Raw genomic sequence first — 18,452 nt, 5'->3', positions numbered from 1 at the left:
ATTTCCCCCAGAACTAATTCCATCCCTGGCCTGGCTTCAGATGCCCCCCCATCCTCCTGCGGGAGGCCCCAGCTCCCCACGAGGGCCCCACACCTGCCCTGTGTCTCACCAGGAACCCTCCTCATTTCTCCCCGATCCTCAGCCCCCAACCCCAGGGCCATCCCCTGTCCCTTTCACAGGCCCTTGTCCCTTCCCCGCGGGACGGGGTGTGTGGGAGGGCGAGCCTGACAACGTCCTGCTCTGGGCTGCCGCTCCCCTGGCACTCAGAGCTCCCTGCTTCCTGGGGATGGGTTGGGGTGATGACAAGCTGATGGGCTCTTGGGTCACACCTGTCCCTTCCCTAAGGAGCTGACCCTTCTCCCCGACACTCAGCCGGACCCAGAAAGCACTTCAGAAATGTCGGCTGATAAATGAGAAGGTCTTTATTCAGGAGAAGCGGGAACAGGGAGGGAGGGGCCGACTTGGCCGGGGGCTCAGGGGTCCATGGAGAGCTGGGGGAGGGGGTGTGGGCAAGAGGGCCCCCGAGGGTGGGGCCCTAAGAGCACTCTGAGGGCTTCACTGTCTTCTTCACGGTTTTCCCCTCGTGCATGACCTCGCAGCTGTAACTGCTTTTGGATTTCCATTCGCTGTCCGTCACGCTCAGGTAGCTGCTGGCCGCGTACTTGCTGTTGCTCTGTTTGGAGGCCTGGGTGGTCACCACACCCCGGGTGACGGGGGTACCATCTGCCTTCCAGGCCACGGTCACGCTACCCGGGTAGAAGTCGCTGATGAGACACACCAGGGTGGCCTTTTTGGCGCTGAGCTCGTCCTTGGAGGGCGGGAACAGGGTGACCGAGGGTGCGGACTTGGGCTGACCTGTGTGGATGGAGGAGGGGGTGTAGGATGCCGGGGCGGTTCTGACCTTGGCCCCCAGTACCACCTCTGTGACTTGTCCCCACGGTAGCCCTGCTTGCCTTCTCTGTGCCCACCCCCGCACTCAGCCCCTGGACGGCAGACAGCCCCTCAGAAGCCGTTGCCCGTCTCTCTCCCAAGTGACCGACCAAGCGTGGCCTCAGAGTCCCCGGCTGTGGCCAGGGCCGCTCTCCTCCATCCTCCTGGCCCCTAGAGTCCGTGTTTGCTCTTAGCCCTGACCTCGTGGGCCCTTGGCCCTTGCCAGACCCCTCTGTGACTTTCTGCTTCTGCAACTCGGGTGCCTCCTCCATGAATGCGGGTCCCCCGGCCCACCTGCCAGGACAGTCCTGACGGGAGACGTGGGGACAACTGTGCCAGATCCACGTGCAGAGCAGGGCCCGGGCCTTCCTCTCCTTGCCCAGCCCAGCCTCAGCTCTCCCAGCCAAAACCCAGGGTTCCTCTGAGGCCCTGCCCGTCTCCCCATCCCTCCTGCCTGAGCACAGGGCCCCTTGCTTCGCCGGCCTTCAGCGGACGGTGCCCCCACACAGCACCTCCGACGGCCCCAATTTTATGGGGGTCAGAGCCCTGTTCATCATCTCCTAAGTCTAATGGCCGCCTCGAAGCCAGCGGAGGCCGACCCTCAGACAGGAGTGAGCCCTGGGTCCCAAGGGTCAGGGCTCCCAGACGGAGGATTTCCTGCCCCAGGGGACCCGCTCCTTTCTGACCGCTGTCCTGAGAGCCTCTGGTCAGCTCACCCTGTCTCAGCTGTGGCCAACCAGCCCCTCAGCCCAGAGCGGGCGAGACCCCTCTCTCTCTGGCCTCCAGGGCCCTGACTCAGGCTTCCCTCTGTGTCCCTGGGGACTGGTCATAGCTCCCATCGAGCCCCCAAGCTCCTGTGGCCCTCCCGGCTGGGGCACGGAGCTCACAGCCTGGAGCCCGGGGCTTGGAGACGCCCCTAGTCAGCACCAGCCTCTGGCCCGCACCCCAGTGTCTGCTCTACAAGAGGAGAATGAGTCCCTGCATTCCCCGGCCCCGGTGCCCAGACTGGCCCCATCAGACGGTCGGCCTCTGGAGGCTCCTGCTGGTTACCCTAAGACCAACCCGCTTCCCCTCCCAGCCCCACAGAGAAAGGTGGGGATCAGCCCTTAAGGCTGGGGGGACAGAGAGGAAGCCGCCCCCAGAGCAAGAGAAGTGACTTTCCTGAGAGAGCAGAGGCTGAGACAGGCTGGGGAAGGGGTGAGAGCCACTTACCTAGGACGGTGAGCCGGGTCCCGCCGCCGAAGATAAAACACAGTGGCTGAGCCTCGGACCAAAACCCGCCGGGCCGGCACCTGGGGCCTGTCCCCTGGGGGGGCTGGGCCAGGCGGGAAGCTGCTGGGCGTGACGGGCACATGGCTGCAGCTGGTGGGGCTGTGTCCTCGGGCTGAGGGTGGTGTGGAGCCAGCCCTCCAGAGGCCAGGGCACCCCTGGGTGGGCTCACATCCTGGGGGTGTCCCCACACCCAGCTCCCTGGCCGAGGCAGCAGCCACACACTCCTTGGGGTCACCCAGCGTGCCCCCCTCACTTGGAGGCTGTCCTGGCCAGCACTGGCTCCTTGGCGCTGAAGGAGACTCGTGCGGCAGGGGAGCGCCGGGCTGGCTCGGACCTGCCCGACGGCTCCTGGCCTCACTGTCAGGCCGGGGCGCTCCTGCCCCACGATTCCACACGGTCCAGCCAGGCAACTTCCTTCCTGGGCCTCTGGACACCAGGCTACTCCTCAGGCCCCAAGTGGGGAACCCCTGCCCTGATTCCTCCACCCACGGAGACGTAGTTCAGTTCATTCTCTTTGATGAAGTCTTTCCTGCTGTCTCAGATCACTGTCTTTCTGTACATCTGTTTGTCCATCCATCGATCCAACATCCATCCATCCATCTGTCATCCATCATCCATCCTTCCATCCACCATCCATCCATCTGTCATCCACCATCCATCCTTCCATCCACCATCCATCCATCTGTCATCCACCATCCATCATCCATCCGTCATCCATCCGTCATCCACCATCCATCATCCATCCGTCATCCATCCATCATCCACCATCCATCCTTCCATCCATCATCCATCCATCTGTCCACCATGCATCTGTCTATCCAACAATGGCCATCAAGCACCCGTCTGCCAAGCCCTGTTTCACACGCTGGGACTTGGTGGGGGGAGCCCTCTCCCTCCCACCCCCATCTCTCCCTGAAACTTCTGAGGTCAGGTCTAATGAGGCCCCCGCCCCGGTCCAGTCTGAGGTCCCCTCCAGCCCCACAGTGTTCTTCCACTGTCTCTGCTTCTGACCCACACCGTGCACTCGGACAACCGCCCAGGGGTCTTGCATCCCTATTTCCTTCCTGACCTCTTTTCTTGGCTCTGGATTTATACACATTCTGCCTCCTGGACGCGTCTCTGCTTGAGTGTCCCACAGACAGCTCCCACAGACTCTGCATCTTCCATCTAAATTGCTCCCAGTTCCTTGCAGACTTGGCCCACATCATTGTTCTCAATTCGGTAGATTTCTCCGCAAGCCAGAGGACTGGACTCATTCCACAATGCTTGCCCCTCATTGAGTCAGCCTCTGTGTCCTACCATAACAAAAGTGAAGTGAAGTGAAAGTCGCTCAGTCGTGTCCGACTCTGCCACCCCATGGACTATACAGTCCATGGAATTCTCCAGGCCGGAATACTGGAGTGGGTAGCCTTTCCCTGCTCCAGGGGATCTTCCCACCCGGGGATCAAACCCAGGTCTCCCGCATCGCAGGCAGAATCTTTACCATAACAAAAAGTGCCCTTAAAAATCTCAGAAAAACAGAAAAGCATGCAGATTGCACTGCCGGAGCGTATGGTGACGAGACTCCTCAGGCCTTGCCAAATCTGATATTATCCCGCTACGCAGTGAATCTAAGGAGGAAGGCAACCCGTACTGCACGGGGCCCAGCTTTCTTCTGATTCAGCAGTGGAGCTTTTTGGTCATGGTTGTATTTAAGGTATGCACATACGATTTTTGAAACAAAATTTAACAGAACAGCAGTGTAAATTCAGCACTTATTTATGATTAAAGAAAGCAAATATCCAGCCTTTTACTAAGTTAATTATCTAAGGAAACATCTTCAACTTAATGCACAGTGTCTCCTGAAACTTACAGCATGCCTCACATTTAAAGGCAAGACCATTTTAGAGGCCAGGGTTCCCACGCTTACTTTTATTATTTAACATATTCTACAGATTCAAGCCCATGAAACGAGATGGGGGGAAGAGTGTGAATGTTAGGAAAAATGAGATAAAAATGGTTTTTGCAGGTGATGGGCTAGTTTACTTTAAAAAAGAAAAAAAAAAACAGGCTCAAGATGAACTGGAGGACTATTAGAACTAGTTCAAGAGTTAACCTGTGATTGAATACAAGCAGGCTAGGCAAAAGTCAGCAGGTCTCCTATACAGGCAGTAACCACTGAGATTACGAAATGGGGGAAACACGGACAATCTCGGTAAAAGTTCTATTAGAAGCCCTAGGAATACACTGAACACAGAGTGTACAAGATCTGTGAGGATTAAATGCAGCACAACCTGGCGAACGCACACAGCAGCAGACGTCAATCCTCCTCAGGCGCATCCGTGCACTCCAGGAAGTTACGAGCACAGCATCAAAGCGATAATTCTGGACTCCCTGGGGGTCCCGGAGCTAAGACTCCACGCTCCCAACGCAAGGGCCTGGGTTTGACCCTTGGTCTGGAAACTAGAACCCACACGTTGCAACTAAGAGTCTGCCAGTCGCAACTAAAGGTTCAGAGTGCCGCAGCTCAGACCCGGCGCAGCCAAACAAATAAATAAAAAAAATAAAAAATCAGTGAGCCAGTTCTAAAGTCCAACAGTAAGAATAATGGTGGAGTTCAGTTCAGTTCAGTCGCTCAGTCGTCCCCGACTGTTTGCGACCCCACGGACCGCAGCACGCCAGGCCTTCCTGCCCGCCACCAACTCCCGGAGCTTACACTCACATCCATTGAGTCGCTGATGACATCCAACCATCTCATCTCAGTGGTGGAGAATAGACAAATATTTTCATTGTGAATAGCACTGGCGGGATTGTTCTCTAGCAGGTACCCAAACACACTGTAAAGCTACAATAATTAAAACATGGTGGAAGGGATGTGGGAACTGGTGGTTAGACCACAGAGAGGGTGTGATAAGCCAGTCACTCAGCATTTGATGAAACCTGTGCTTGTATTCAACAAACACAGGACGTCTGGTTTCCCATTCGGAAAACATATAAGGATACATTTCTACCAACACAGAAATAAATTCCAGGTGAAGTAAAAACAAAAACCACCAAAACAATAGAAGTGCCTGCATAAAATTTAAAAAAAATCAAAATAAAAATGTCTTTCCTACGCTTGCCACAGATCACAGACACCATAAAGAAAAACAACTGATCTGACACGTAAACGTTGAAAAGGCTTAATGTTGAAAGACCCCACAAACGAAACTGGAAAACAGATCAGGGAAACATATTTACCACACACATACCTAACGAAGGGTTACTATCCCAAATGGATGAAGAGTTTCCATAAACCTTAAAGTACAACCAACCAAACAAAAAATAAACCAGACAAAATTACAACCAGTACATTCACAGAAGAAATAAAATCAATCAATCAATCAATCATTATGAAAGGAAAATAAATTTCACCAACAATCAAATAAACAAACAGCAAACAGTTTTGTTCTCATTTTTGCTCTTCAGACGCGCAAAAGAAAGAAAGATCCAAATGTCCCATTATTGACGAGAATGGAGAGGAAAAAGCACTGTCGTTCACTGCAGTGAACGGAAGCTGGAACAGACTTTTGGGAGGACCACTATGAAAATTTCAAAGCCTGTTCGCTCTGACCCAGCATCCCACTTCTAGGTGTCTTTCCGGGGAGATAAAGTGTACAAAGTACGAGCACACAGCTACGCGTGTGGGGGTTTCCACGTAGCATCTCTTGTAATTTATGGTTTTTAGTGGAAACAACCTAAATGTCCATCAATAGGTGATGAGTAGACACGCTGCTTCTTTCAAACTTTGAATTCATGCACAGCCATTCAGAGAGCGTGGAGGATCCGTGTGGGCTGATGCAGAAACTCTCAACAGGCTGTTTAAGAAGACAGCTGCAGGCTCACAGGCAGCATATGAGTCCGTTTTGAAAAATAAAACTCCACCACCAATTAGCTGTGTGTGTGTGTGTTTTCAGGGACATGCATGCCCAGGAGGAAGGCCAGAAGTGTACAGACCCACAGACACTGTCTCTCGCTGGAGAATGGGTTTTAGGGTAAGACGTGTGGGGTTTCTGGGCAGACACTTTCAATTTTATTTTATATGCTTCTGTGCTCAATCTCTTTTAAACGCACATATTATTCTGGCATTAAAAAGTATTGTAGAAGATAAAATTATATATATATCTTCTTGTGAACATTTTCATAACCATTTTTTTATAGTTTATAATTTTATAATTATATTTCATGCAATTATAACTTTACAATTTTATAAAATTATAAAGCAAAAGTTAAAAATATCTTGCTAGAGACACATTATTGACATATTCCTATATTTTCTGACAAGCTTTTGACGGTGCTCACATGCTTTGAAAACCCGATTTTAGAAGCTTGTGTTAGGATTCCTTACGATGGATGTTCCATGCTGTTTCATCATACCCTTTCTGTTGGATATTTAGGTTATTTCCGATTTTCTCCCATTGTTAACAAGTTGAGTTTCTGGCTTGTAAACCTTTGGTCACGTCTTTTTGATTGCTCCCCCGCCCCCAGATGAATTCCTAAAAGCGGAATTACGCAGTTTAAAGAGATATGCTGTCTTTCATGACTTGCAGCATATTGCTGAAAAGGGTGTACGTTTTAGATCTTTGTAGCCGGTTCACGACAGTGCCTGTTCCTCCCCGTCAGCCCTCTGATGACGCCACTGTAAATCACCTGCCGATTGCATAGGCGACCTCGGTGCCTGGTCGCCGAGGACCGGCCCCCAGCTCTCCATCACATTTCACAGCTTCTTCTCCATCCTCTAACCTGACCTCACACTGGTCTCTGATCTGAAACAAGTCTTCCAAAGAAGGAACTGGACTCTGACAGCCCTGCACTTAAATCCCTCAGTGCCTGCCCTGGATGCCAGGATAAAGGATGGGGTGGACAAGACCCCCATGGTCTGCACCCTGCTCTTCCCAGCTCTGGAAGCTCCCTGCAGGCCTGTGCACCCCTCTCTCCTCCTCGGCCTCCCTACTCCCTTTGCCTGGAGCACGCCCATCCCAGGTCAGTGCCCCACACCTGGGTGTGGCCCCTTGGTCAGGCTTGGCCCCATTAGACACCTAGGAACCTCGCTGAGGAGCTGACCTCCTCAGGGGAGACCGAGTCGAGCCCTTGCTTCCTTCTCTGGATGCCTTGCAGACTTGCTCCTTCTCTTGGGACCGTTTTCTTAAAACACAGGACACTCTGATGCCTGTCTGGTCCCGGGATTTCTAGAGTCCTGGGACTGCGCCTGCGTGCTGTGTGACCTTGGGCAGCTTGCCTCGCCTCTCTGGACCTCTGTCCCCGCCTATGAGAAGGGGAAGAAGGCAGACCTGCCTGGGGCCACTGCCCCCCCAGATGGTCAGTGCCTTCTGGGTACGTCCTGCCCCCGTTGCGCTGTGTCTGCCCCGCACAGAGGGCTGGGGTGAGGCAAGCGGGACACCAGCCATGGGTGTCCAGGGGCACCAAAAACTCCATGAGATAAATAGTATTTCAATACAGTATTAAAAAATAAAAACCAACGCAACAAAGGCACACTGGACCAAGTGTCAGCGCTCTAAGTAAAGCCACTGTCTGCTCAGGCCCCTTTTCTCTAGCAGGTTTTCCCTTCTCGTTCCCCGCCCCTGCGGTCATTCACCCCTGGGTCCCATCGAAGGAAAGCCCCACTTCCCTGCACCACGACTCCCCCGGCCCCTTACCTGTCCCACAGGCTCCACGGGCTCTTTCCTGCCAGGGCTTCCATTTGGGGGGCTGTGCTCCAAGGTGCCGCTGTCAGGGGCGGCAGGCCGTGGGCGCCCACAGGATGAGAGGCCAGGGACACCATGCTGACCCCTGGGGGCCTCATGGGCCCCCTGGCCTGGCCTGGGCCTCATGTATCCCCAGGGCCCAGGGCAATTTGGGGAGAGGCGCTGGTGTGGGCTCCTTCTTGGAGGGGGTCGAAAGCGTCCCCACTTCCCCTTGCTGGCAGGAGCCATCTTGGTGCGCCCCGTCCCATGGGGCCCGTCCTCTGCCTGGGCCTTCTGTCCCTGCCCCCAGCACCACCCCTTCCCCCAGGGTCTAGGGCTGGTACTGGTGGGGTCTCGCCCGGGGAGCCTCTCCCAGTGGGGCCTCTGCCAACTGCTCTGCTGTGGTTCCAGGGCTCAGGGGCGTCTCACTAAAGCCCGCCCACCAGCTCTGTTCTGCTTCGCTGCTCTGCGAGGGTGTCTCGTGACCCTGGAGAGACCGTGGAGGGCTGGGTCCCGGGGCCGTCAGGACTCTGGGTGTAGGAAGAACTCCACGTGGCAGGTTGCACGCTCCCGCTCATCACAGCCAGCGCCTCCCCTCCGGCTTTCCAGTTGCCCCAGTTCTGTCATTCATACAGTCCTGTCCGACTCTCCGCGACCCCATGGACCGCAGCACGCCAGGCCTCCCTGTCCATCACCAAAGCCCAGAGCTCACTCAAGCTCACATCCATCGAGTCGGTGATGCCATCCAGCCATCTCATTCTCTGTCGTCCCCGTCTCCTCCCGCCTTCAGTCTTTTCCAGCATCAGGGGCTTTTCCAGTGAGTCAGCTCCTCACATCAGGTGGCCAAAGTACTGGAGTTTCAGCTTCAACATCAGTCCTTCCAATGAACACTGAGGACTGATCTCCTTTAGGATGGACTGGTTGGATCTCCTTGCAGTCCAAGGGACTCTCAAGAGTCTTCTCCGACATCACAGTTCAAAAGCATCAATTCTTCTGCGCTCAGCTTTCTCTATGGTCCAACTCTCACATCCATACATGACCACTGGAAAAACCATCACTTTGACTAGATGGACCTTTATGATCCAGTTGCTTAGGTCCACTTAAGTCCAGCTCTGCAGCCCTCCTGGTTCTCTGTTTCAGCAACTCTGGGGAAGGACCCCAAAAGCACTTTTCTGGAAGGGACCTTTCAGACATGTCTGGCCCTCATATTTTGAGGCTGATACTCCTTAACGTTCCTACTGCATTTGGTGAAAATCAGTCCAGCCTGTTCCATGGGATGTGGTACCAGACGCACAGCCTGGGACTTCAGTTCCTTCACATAGATAGGATGCTGGGAGACAGTGTCTGTGGATCTCTGCGTTTCTGCACGTCTTAGGAGCAAAGGCATGGATTGCCTTTGCTATGGATTGTCTTTGGATGTTTGTGGAATGAGGAACCCTGGAAGTTAGAGCTGGTGTCTCCTTCTGGAGCTGAACGTGCTGACTGTCCAGCATAACAGACTTGGGGTCCCCCAACTTGGACGTGCAGGTGTATCCTGGCTCCTTTGCATCACCCCATCGGGCTCAGAGAACCACTGCTTGGACGATGCTTATGGCCTGACCGCCGCTCTGGCTGAGTGACAAGCCGGCCTTTGTGTCCGGCCCAGCATCTCGGGTCTGCCTGCGTCAGTGCAATTGCAGCAGCCTCACAGTTTAGGTGGCAGGCAGGATGACCTCCCAGACCCTCCACAGCTCCCAATAATGACAATAACGACGGTGATGAGTGGGGCAGGAGGGGGCAAAGTGGATGGCGGCGATCAGAACCTCATGGTTTGACCAAACTCATAAAGCAGTTTTGGAGGAATCCCAGGCTGCCTGGTCCAGTGCTGAGGCTGGACTGCGTGCACACACACACACACACACACACACACACACACACACATCCCTGGCCTTGGACACTGGCCAGCACTGAACAGCAATGGGGTGCAGGTGCCCTAACAGCTGCCATGTAGGTACGGGGGAGCCCCTAGGGGCCCCGATCCTGTCCAACTTCTCCCCACCGTGGTGCTTTGCTCACCCCAGCCTGGGACCTGCGCTCCTCAGATCTCGGGGGTTGCCCCCACCCCTATCCCCGGGGTCCCAGGCGGAAGCTGCTTCTTCCCAGCAAGCCCATGTGGGTATGACACTCCCCCACTGCCCAGGGCCTGGAGGCTGCGGTGGCTCCCGGGACAGCCCCAGGTTTCGGGGGGGAAAAAGGGACTGTCCCTGAACTCGGCAGGTGACTCCAGCTGCCCCGCTTCCCCACCCTGCACCTGCCCAGGCCTCTGGGCTGACTCCACCGCAGACCACATCCTCCTGTGGGGGCTGTGGTTGGAAATCCGAGTCTGCCTAGACCCCGGGGGATCCTCGGGGGACGGGCAGGGCCTTCCCAGCCCATGCAACTGCAGCTCTGGCCACTCCACTCAGGCCTGCCCTACACTCTGCCTGGGCTGAGCATGGCTTAGAGTAGACTCCAGCCGCTCAGAGATGTCTGGGTCCAGCGGCCCTGCTCGATGGACACCTCTCCAGGGCCTCTTGCTCCTCTGTGCCCCCGCCCCTGCCCACCTCCCCTGGAGCGTAGTGGTCGTGTCCAGTCACCGCTGAAGACCCCGGCTTCTCTGGTGATCCTAGGGGTGCAGAAGCTCCCCCCACCCCGAGCTCTCTTTCAGCAAATGGGGAGAGAATCCTTCGGCTTCTGGAGACATCACAGACTCCCCCACCCAGCACTCCCTTCTGCAGATGAGGGAACAGAGGCACAGAGCATTAAATCTCTCTTTTTTCTTTTTAAAATTTGGCCGTGTCTTGTGACATGTGGGATCTTGGTTCCCTGACCAGGGATTGAACCAGTGCACTTGGCAGTGAGGGTGCCGAGTCCTAACCACTGGACTGCCAGGGAGGCCCCAAAATATTATTTACCTTGACGACTGAGTTTTGGGACACTTCCTGGGCCAGCAGCGCCTGCCTCTCCCCGCCAGGTGGGTTTATACTAATATCTGGTGGGTAGCACTTATTTTCCAGGTACTTTCCGAAGGTTTGGACCGACACCCGGGAGGGGCACACTCCTGTCATGAGGAGACCCTACTTTGACAGGTGGTGATTTTGCGGCAGCTGCTGCTCCCTTAACTGTTGCTCTGGCAACTGTCAGCTCGGTGAGTCCTCCTGGGACCCCGGGACGGTGGTTCAGACCGACACATTCTCAAATCCTTGTTCTGTGCATGGAAAATGCTTTGCCTGATGGCTAACGATGCCAAGGTGATTTATATTTGATTCTTACTTCATTATTTCTAAACGCCAAACACCTAAACACCCCGATGTTTACTTGTCACTATCCACGGTGGCCAACAGTGTCTCTTGCTAACTCAAGAATGATAAGTAGCCTGGTGACTTATCTTGTTTCAAGGAGCTTTTATAAACGTTGGTAAAGGAGCACAGAAGATATACATCATTTCAATGTTGATTTCACTAGACAGACACATCGTTTCATTTTCAGGGATTTTATGATATTCCTCAAAATGCACACTAACATGCTTGTTTGTACTGACGCAGGGGGAAGGTTTCTGACAGAACTTGGTCGGAATGGGTCGTTTGGCAGGGAGCACCAGCTTTGCCGGTTAGATCACACGACTAGACTCTTCCATGGATTAAACGCTTCAAATCAGCAGCCTCAAGTTTTGGAGGAAGCATACACTGAAAGTAGCAGTCTTTTTTGGCTCCAGGGACGAGGGTGGGGGACGGTTTCAGGCTGGCCCAGTGAACTACGCTCACTGTGCACCTGATTTCTATTATTATTGCATCAGCTCCACCTCAGGTCTCAGGCTTAGATCCGGGAGGGTGGGGACCCTAGACTTGGAGCACGTGATAAGACGAAGCATTTCCCTCATAAGATACGGGACTGGCAGAGGTGCACGACAATGGCCAGTGCGGGCATGCTACGTCGTGCCCGACGCTTGCGACCCCGCTGACTGCAGCCGGCCAGGCTTCTCTGTCCGTGGGATTTCCCAGGCAAGAATACTGGAGTGGGCTGCCACTTGTGTCTCCAAGGGGTCTTCCCAACCCAGGATGGCACCCACGTCTCTTGTCTCTCTGCATTGGCAGCTGGGTTCTTTACCAACTGTGCCACCTGGGAAGCACTGAGGTGACAGATATTTAAAATTTCCTCAGTCTTGAAAACTACGTCTTCTTCTACAAGTGGCCTCTAAAGTGAAGATTTAAGCAGGAAGCTCTGCTCAAGCTTCCTTGTGTTCACCCCTGAAACGGAGAAAGTGAACAGGTGACCGGGTGACGCCTCTCAGCAGGTGGTTTCTTGAAAAGCTGCCTCTGGGGTGGGACCAGCTTGTGGGGTTTCCCCCAGTGGATGGGACAGTGAACCCTCCTCTCAGATGGTCTGGAGGTGCATTGAACAGGCCCCTCTCGAATCCTCTTGAGGTCGGATGCTGTCCAATGCTTTGCTTTCTGCAAAATCAAAAGAGTATGAAATGGAGCTGTCAGCTGATAAATTGTTCAGAGAAACAATTTCTGACCATCCAGCATGAGTCATTTTTGGCACCTAACTAGGAAGGAGTTCATAGCAGGGAGTGACACTCTATTACAAAACTCCTATTTGTGGAACTGAAGTTTCTCCAGGTTTGTTGTAGAAACGAAAGCCAGAACAGCATTGTTGACAATGCTGGGCCTACTTCATTCCAGAGGGAAAGAAAGAAGGAAAGAAAGAAGGTGAAGTCGCTCAGTCGTGTCTGACGCTTTGTGACCCCACAGACTGTAGCTTACCAGGCTCCTCCAGGCCAGAATACTGGAGTGGGTAGCTGTTCCCTTCTCCAGGGGATCTTCCCAACCCAGGGATCAAACCCAGGTCTCCTGCACTGAAGGCAGATTCTTTACCAGCTGAGCCACAGGGGAAGCCCCTAGAGGTAAAAGGAAATTATACTAATTGATGGATGCATGAATCAACACTAGTTGATATTTATAAGGATTTCAGGACGTCCCTGGCGGTGCAGTGGATAAGCACCTGCCTGCCAGTGTGGATCTGATCCCTGGTCTGGGACGGGCCCACCCGCCACAGAGCAGCAAAGCCCACATGCCGCAACCTCTGAGCCCGAGTGCCTAGGAGCTGTGCTCCACGAAAAGAGACGATTCCACATTGAGAAGCCAGAGAGTAGCCCTGCTGGTCACAGTTAGAGAAAGCCCACCTTGCAACAAAGACCCAGGGCAACCAAAAACTAAAAATAAGTAAATAAACTGTAAAAAAAAGATTTTAATACATTTATGTTGCTTGAGTCAAACTTTGCTACTAATAGGGTAATGACTCAAGGTAGGAGAAAACTTTTAGCACTTAAAATCACAGTGCTATTGAAAAGTTTTAGATGAATGTATACTGTTCTGACAGAGATGTATGGCACGCTATGAACAAGATTTTTGGGTATGAAAATACATGAGCATAAGTCCATTGGATACGTCTGCATCTCTACTCCTGCCCTGGAAATAGGGCCACCTGTGCTGTTTTTCTGGATCCCACAGGTATGCACGGATGCACGATATTTGCTTTTCTCCCTCTGACTTGCCTCACTCCGGGTGACGGAATCTAGGTCCGCCCACGTCTCTCCCAATGACCCTCTTTCGTCCCTTTCAGTGGGTGAGCAAGACCACAGTGTATGAATGTACCACAGCTCTTTAAAAAATTTATTAAATTTTTCTCTTTCTTTCTTGTTTTCTAAATGATGAAAGTATAGCAACACATTTAGATGAGACTTGGAAAACACAGAACAAGTTCCCATCTAGTTCCACTATACACGACAGTCTTTTTTAAGTAGATAAATCAAGGTTTTTAGTTGGAGTTTCAACACCAAGCTCTCAAAAATCAATGGAATGAATACACAGAGAAGCAGAAGGACAGTGAGACCCGAAAAGCCCTGCGAACCGACTCAACGTAATTAACACTTACACAATTTTCCCACAGCTTGAGTCCACATTCTACGCAATTTCCCACAGACTATAAACTAGGAGACAACGGAACATATCCAGGGACACAAAACAAGGTGCAAAAGTTTAACGCTTTAAAGGTACTGAAATCACAGTCTGTTCTCTTATCACTATGGAAATATGTTAGAAATCAATATCAAAAGATATTTGAAAATAACCCACATATTTTGTAGTGCAATGTGACATTTATCAAGAGAGATCTTTGAGTTAACCATTGAAAGCCTCAATGAAATCAGAAGACCGAAAAAACATAGAAGATGATTGCAGAGAAGAAAACATTTAAATGAGAAGTGAATATCAAAATGAGCAATTAATATCAAAGACACTTAAAAAAATTCTCATGTATTTGGAAATGAAATGTCCACTTTTAAATGATGGGTGTATCTAAGAAGCCATAGCAAGGAAAGTTAGAAACTATTTATAACAGAATAAAAGTGAAAAGAGAATTTACCAGAATTTGTTGCAAGCAGCTGAAGCTGCCAGAGAAGGCAATGGCAAGCCACTCCAGTACTCTTGCCTAGAAAATCCCATGGATGGAGGAGCCTGGTGGGCTGCAGTCCGTGGGGTCGCTAAGGGTCGGACACGACTGAGCGACTTCACTTTCACTTTTCACTTTCACACATTGGAGAAGGAAATGGCAGCCCGCTCCGGTGTTCTTGCCTGGAGAATCCCAGAGACGGGGGAGCCTGGTGGGCTTCTGTCTATGGGGTCACATAGAGTCGGACATGACTGAAGTGACTTAGCAGCAGCAGCAGCAGCTGAAGCTGCTCAGCGCAACGAAATATAACGTGTGCCACCTCTTCTTTACAGGTTCATCTGTCACTGGGCATTTAGGTTGCTTCCATGTCTCGGCTATTGTTAACAGAGCAGCTTTGGGGATACCGAGGGGGAAGGGGAGGGTGGGGTGGATTGGGAGAGGAGGCCTGACATATATACACTGCCTTGGATGAAACAGATAGCTAGTGGGAACCTGCTATAAGGCACTGGAAGCTCAGCGCGGTGCTCTGCGATGACCCAGTAGGGGTGAGGTGGGAGGGAGGCTCCGGAGGGAGGGGATATACGTATTGCCTTTGCCTTTTGCTAAGTTGCTTCAGTCGTGTCCAACTCTTTGTGACCCTATGGACTGTAGCCTGTTAAGCTCCTCTGTCCATGGGATTCTCAAGGCAAGAAAACTAGAGTCGGTTGCCATGCCCTCCTGAGGATATGTAAAACTAATCCACACTGTTGAACAACAGAAGCCAATTCAACATTGTAACGCAAATATATTCCAATAAAAAAAAATTAAAAAAAAAGAATATACGAGCAGAGCAAAGGTGGTAGGAGACGTGGAATGGAAACACGTCCGAGGAGCAGGAAAGATGGACGTTCTGGAAGAATTGTTGAGGAGAGTGGCTAGCAAGTCGTGATCATTTTTAGCTTCTGAGGAAAATATGTAAAGGAGAGGTGTGAGCATTTTACAGAAGTTCTGATGAAAATGTTCGGATGTCAGCTCACAAAGGGGCAAGCGTCCTGGGGAGCCTGGCTCTTAGAGGGTTCGGGGTGACAGTGTGGGGGGCCGGGCTGCAGGCCAGCACCCTGTCCTCCCAGGGAGGCCCCGGGTCTCAGTGCTGGACGATCAGGTAGCCTGACAATGATGGCAGCCTGACTCAGGGGCCACCAGCATCCACCAGTGACTGACAGTTTCCTGCCTGTTTCTGGAGTCTTCCCACCACTACAGAGAGAGGCCAAGCATGGAGAGGGGACACGGCTGTCCTAGGACTCAGCCGGCGTGGGGGACCCTCTGGCTCAAGGGTGCTGATGACAGCCCCCAGGACTCGGGGCCCAATCCCCACTTGCCACTGCTCAGCAGGATGAACAGAGGCCCTGAGAGCGCAGAGGGTGCCCGGGCCTCAGCGTGACCTGCAACTGCTCAGAGGAGGCCGGAGCGCGCCGGGCCAGGCAGGGATTTGTGTCTCACTTCCTGCCTGCCTGTGTCACTGTGGGCACTGCTGCTGTCCCACACCTGACAGTAGTAGTCGGCCTCGTCCTCGGCCCGGGCCCCACTGATGGTCAGAGTGGCCGTGTTCCCCGAGTTGGCACCAGTGAACCGGTCAGGGATCCCCGAGGGTCGGGTATCGTCACCATAGATGACCAGCACAGGGGCCTGGCCCGGCTTCTGCTGGTACCAGTGAACACTTTTTCTTCCAATGCTGTTCCCCCCACACGTGATCCGGGCCGTCTGTCCCGGGGACACTGACGCGAAGGGTGACTGAGTCAGCTCGTAGGAGGACACGGCGCCTGCAGGAGAGAAAAGGAGAGGTGGCTGGAAGTGAAGAACCTAGGAGCAGAATCCCCCCACCTCCCCCAGAGCAAGTGCCAAAGATTCTCTGGCCCCCAGGGACACCCTCCCCTCAGTCTCAGCCCGCCTGGCCCATGGGTCAACCCTCAGGGCTGACCCAGCAGGGAGCACAGAGTGGGGATTTCAGCTCCTCCGGCTGCCCACCCTGCAGCAGGGCAAGGAAGCATCCTGACCCCGTGATCAGCTCCCGCTGAGCTCAGAGTCAGGGCCAGGCCTGTCCCCGAGTCCTGGGCTGGGGTGGGTGGACCCTGGGGCTCACCTGCGCAGTGAGCCAGGAGGCCGAGGAGGAGGGGTGTCCAGGCCATGGTGGAGGTGCTCGGAGTCTGCTTGCCGGGCCCAGGCTGGGCAGGGCTCCTCCCAGGCCAGTCTTATCCCCTTGCAGCTGGGGATGCAAATCAGCCCGAGCCCCGGGGGCTGCCTGCCGCCATGTGGTCAGAGAGGCTCAGCCCAGGGGCCGGGGAGGGCCGCCCTGCACACTCCCCTCAGCCCAGGGCTCCTCCTGCATCTGCTGGTCTCAGGGTCTGGGGGACAGCTCCACCCCAGAGGGGTCCTGGCCCCCCTCCTGGGAGAGAAGCCCTTCTCACTGAGAGCTCCGAGGTGGAGACTGTCTGTATTTTCCAGGAAACCTGAGGCCTTTGCACTGAAGGATCCTAGGCCCTACCATGAATGTGGCCAGAATCACAGCGGAGACATCGGGGTTTCCTGGAAGACAAGTCCTTCTTCTGCTTCATCTTGGTTCAGGGGAAGGACCTTAATTTCATCCAGGACTTTGAAGTGTGTCATCCTTCATGGTTTTTAGGTACAGTTCATGTGGGTCTGGTTCTAGCTCCACCTCCAGGACTTTTAATGGAAGGTTTTTCTGACCCTTCAGGTTCCCCCGACGGTGATCCTCACCAGGCCCATACCACAGGTGATGCACAGCTGCAGGGCCCAGACCAGACACAGCTCCCGAGTGACAGAGTCACGGATAACACTGCTCCTCTGCCAAGAGCATGGGGAGTTCTTAAAGGTCCCCTGAGGTCCTGTAAGTGTCCACCCTTGGCCATGAGGTCCTGGGCAGCCGGTGGGTGCTGGGCCTCAGTATCGCCGTGTGTGGTACGGACCCGTGTGCTCAAAGGAATGATTAAGTATAAGAATACTGGCTGTAAATTATAAAAACACCTCATGTGAAATATATGCACACTAAATATTGGCAAAGGCTAATAGAGTTTTGTCAAGAGAATGCACTGGTCATAGCAAACACCCTCTTCCAACAACACAAGAGAAGACTCTACACATGGACATCACCAGATGGTCAACACCGAAATCAGATTGATTATATTCTTTGCAACCAAAGATGGAGAAGCTGTATACAGTTAGCGAAAACAAGACCAGGAGCTGACTGTGGCTCAGATCATGAACTCCTTATTGCGAAGTTCAGACTTAAATTGAAGAAAGTAGGGAAAACCACTAGACCATTCAGATATGACCTCAATCAAATCCCTTATGATTATGCAGTGGAAGTGAGAAATAGATTTAAGGGACTAGATCTGATTGATAGAGTGCCTGATGAACTCTGGACGGAGGTTCGTGACATTGTACAGGAGACAGGGACCAAGACCATCCCCATGGAAAAGAAATGCAAAAGAGCGAAATGGCTGTCTGAGGAGGCCTTACAAATAGCTGTAAAAAGAAGAGAGGCGAAAAGCAAAGGAGAAAAGGAAAGATATAAGCATCTGAATGCAGAGTTCCAAAGAATAGCAAGGAGAGATAAGAAAGCCTTCCTCAGTGATCAATGCAAAGAAATAGAGGAAAACAACAGAATAGGAAAAACAAGAGACCTCTTCAAGAAAATTAGAGATTCCAAGGGAACTTTTCATGCAAAGATGGGCTCGATAAAGGACAGAAATGGTATGGACCTAACAGAAGCAGAAGATATTAAGAAGAGGTGGCAGGAATACACAGAAGAACTGTACAAAAAAGATCTTCCCGACCAAGATAGTCACGATAATGTGATCACTGACCTAGAGCCAGACATCTTGGAATGTGAAGTCAAGTGGGCCTTAGAAAGCATCACTACGAACAAAGCTAGTGGAGGTGATGGAATTCCAGTTGAGCTATTTCAAGTCTTGAAAGATGATGCTGTGAAAGTGCTGCACTCAATATGCCAGCAGATTTGGAAAACTCAGCAGTGGCCACAGGACTGGAAGAGGTCAGTCTTCATTCCAATCCCAAAGA

The 18,452-nt window shown here is 52.8% G+C and overlaps 2 gene segments (V, D, J or C); both read right to left on the bottom strand.

Annotated features, from left to right (window-relative positions):
- Positions 1–399: 399 nt before the first annotated feature.
- The window catches only part of LOC129542721 (immunoglobulin lambda variable 2-18-like), a 56,572-nt gene continuing 38,519 nt past the window's right edge, over positions 400–18,452 (bottom strand). The window contains 2 exon segments of the V gene segment in view: positions 400–855; positions 2,143–2,180. Coding sequence covers positions 536–855; positions 2,143–2,180 — 358 coding nt within the window.
- On the bottom strand, positions 13,573–16,598 carry LOC148774924 (immunoglobulin lambda variable 3-21-like). The segment is given in 2 exon segments: positions 13,573–16,174; positions 16,495–16,598. Coding segments are annotated over 2 exon segments (414 nt in total).

This window comes from Moschus berezovskii, chromosome 19 (genome assembly GCF_049115385.1).
Source record: "Moschus berezovskii isolate FMDL1 chromosome 19, NW_MosBer_1.0, whole genome shotgun sequence".
NCBI classification, from domain to species: domain Eukaryota; kingdom Metazoa; phylum Chordata; class Mammalia; order Artiodactyla; family Moschidae; genus Moschus; species Moschus berezovskii.
Note: the sequence above shows the minus strand (reverse complement) of the source record. Positions and strands in the feature narration are given on the sequence as shown.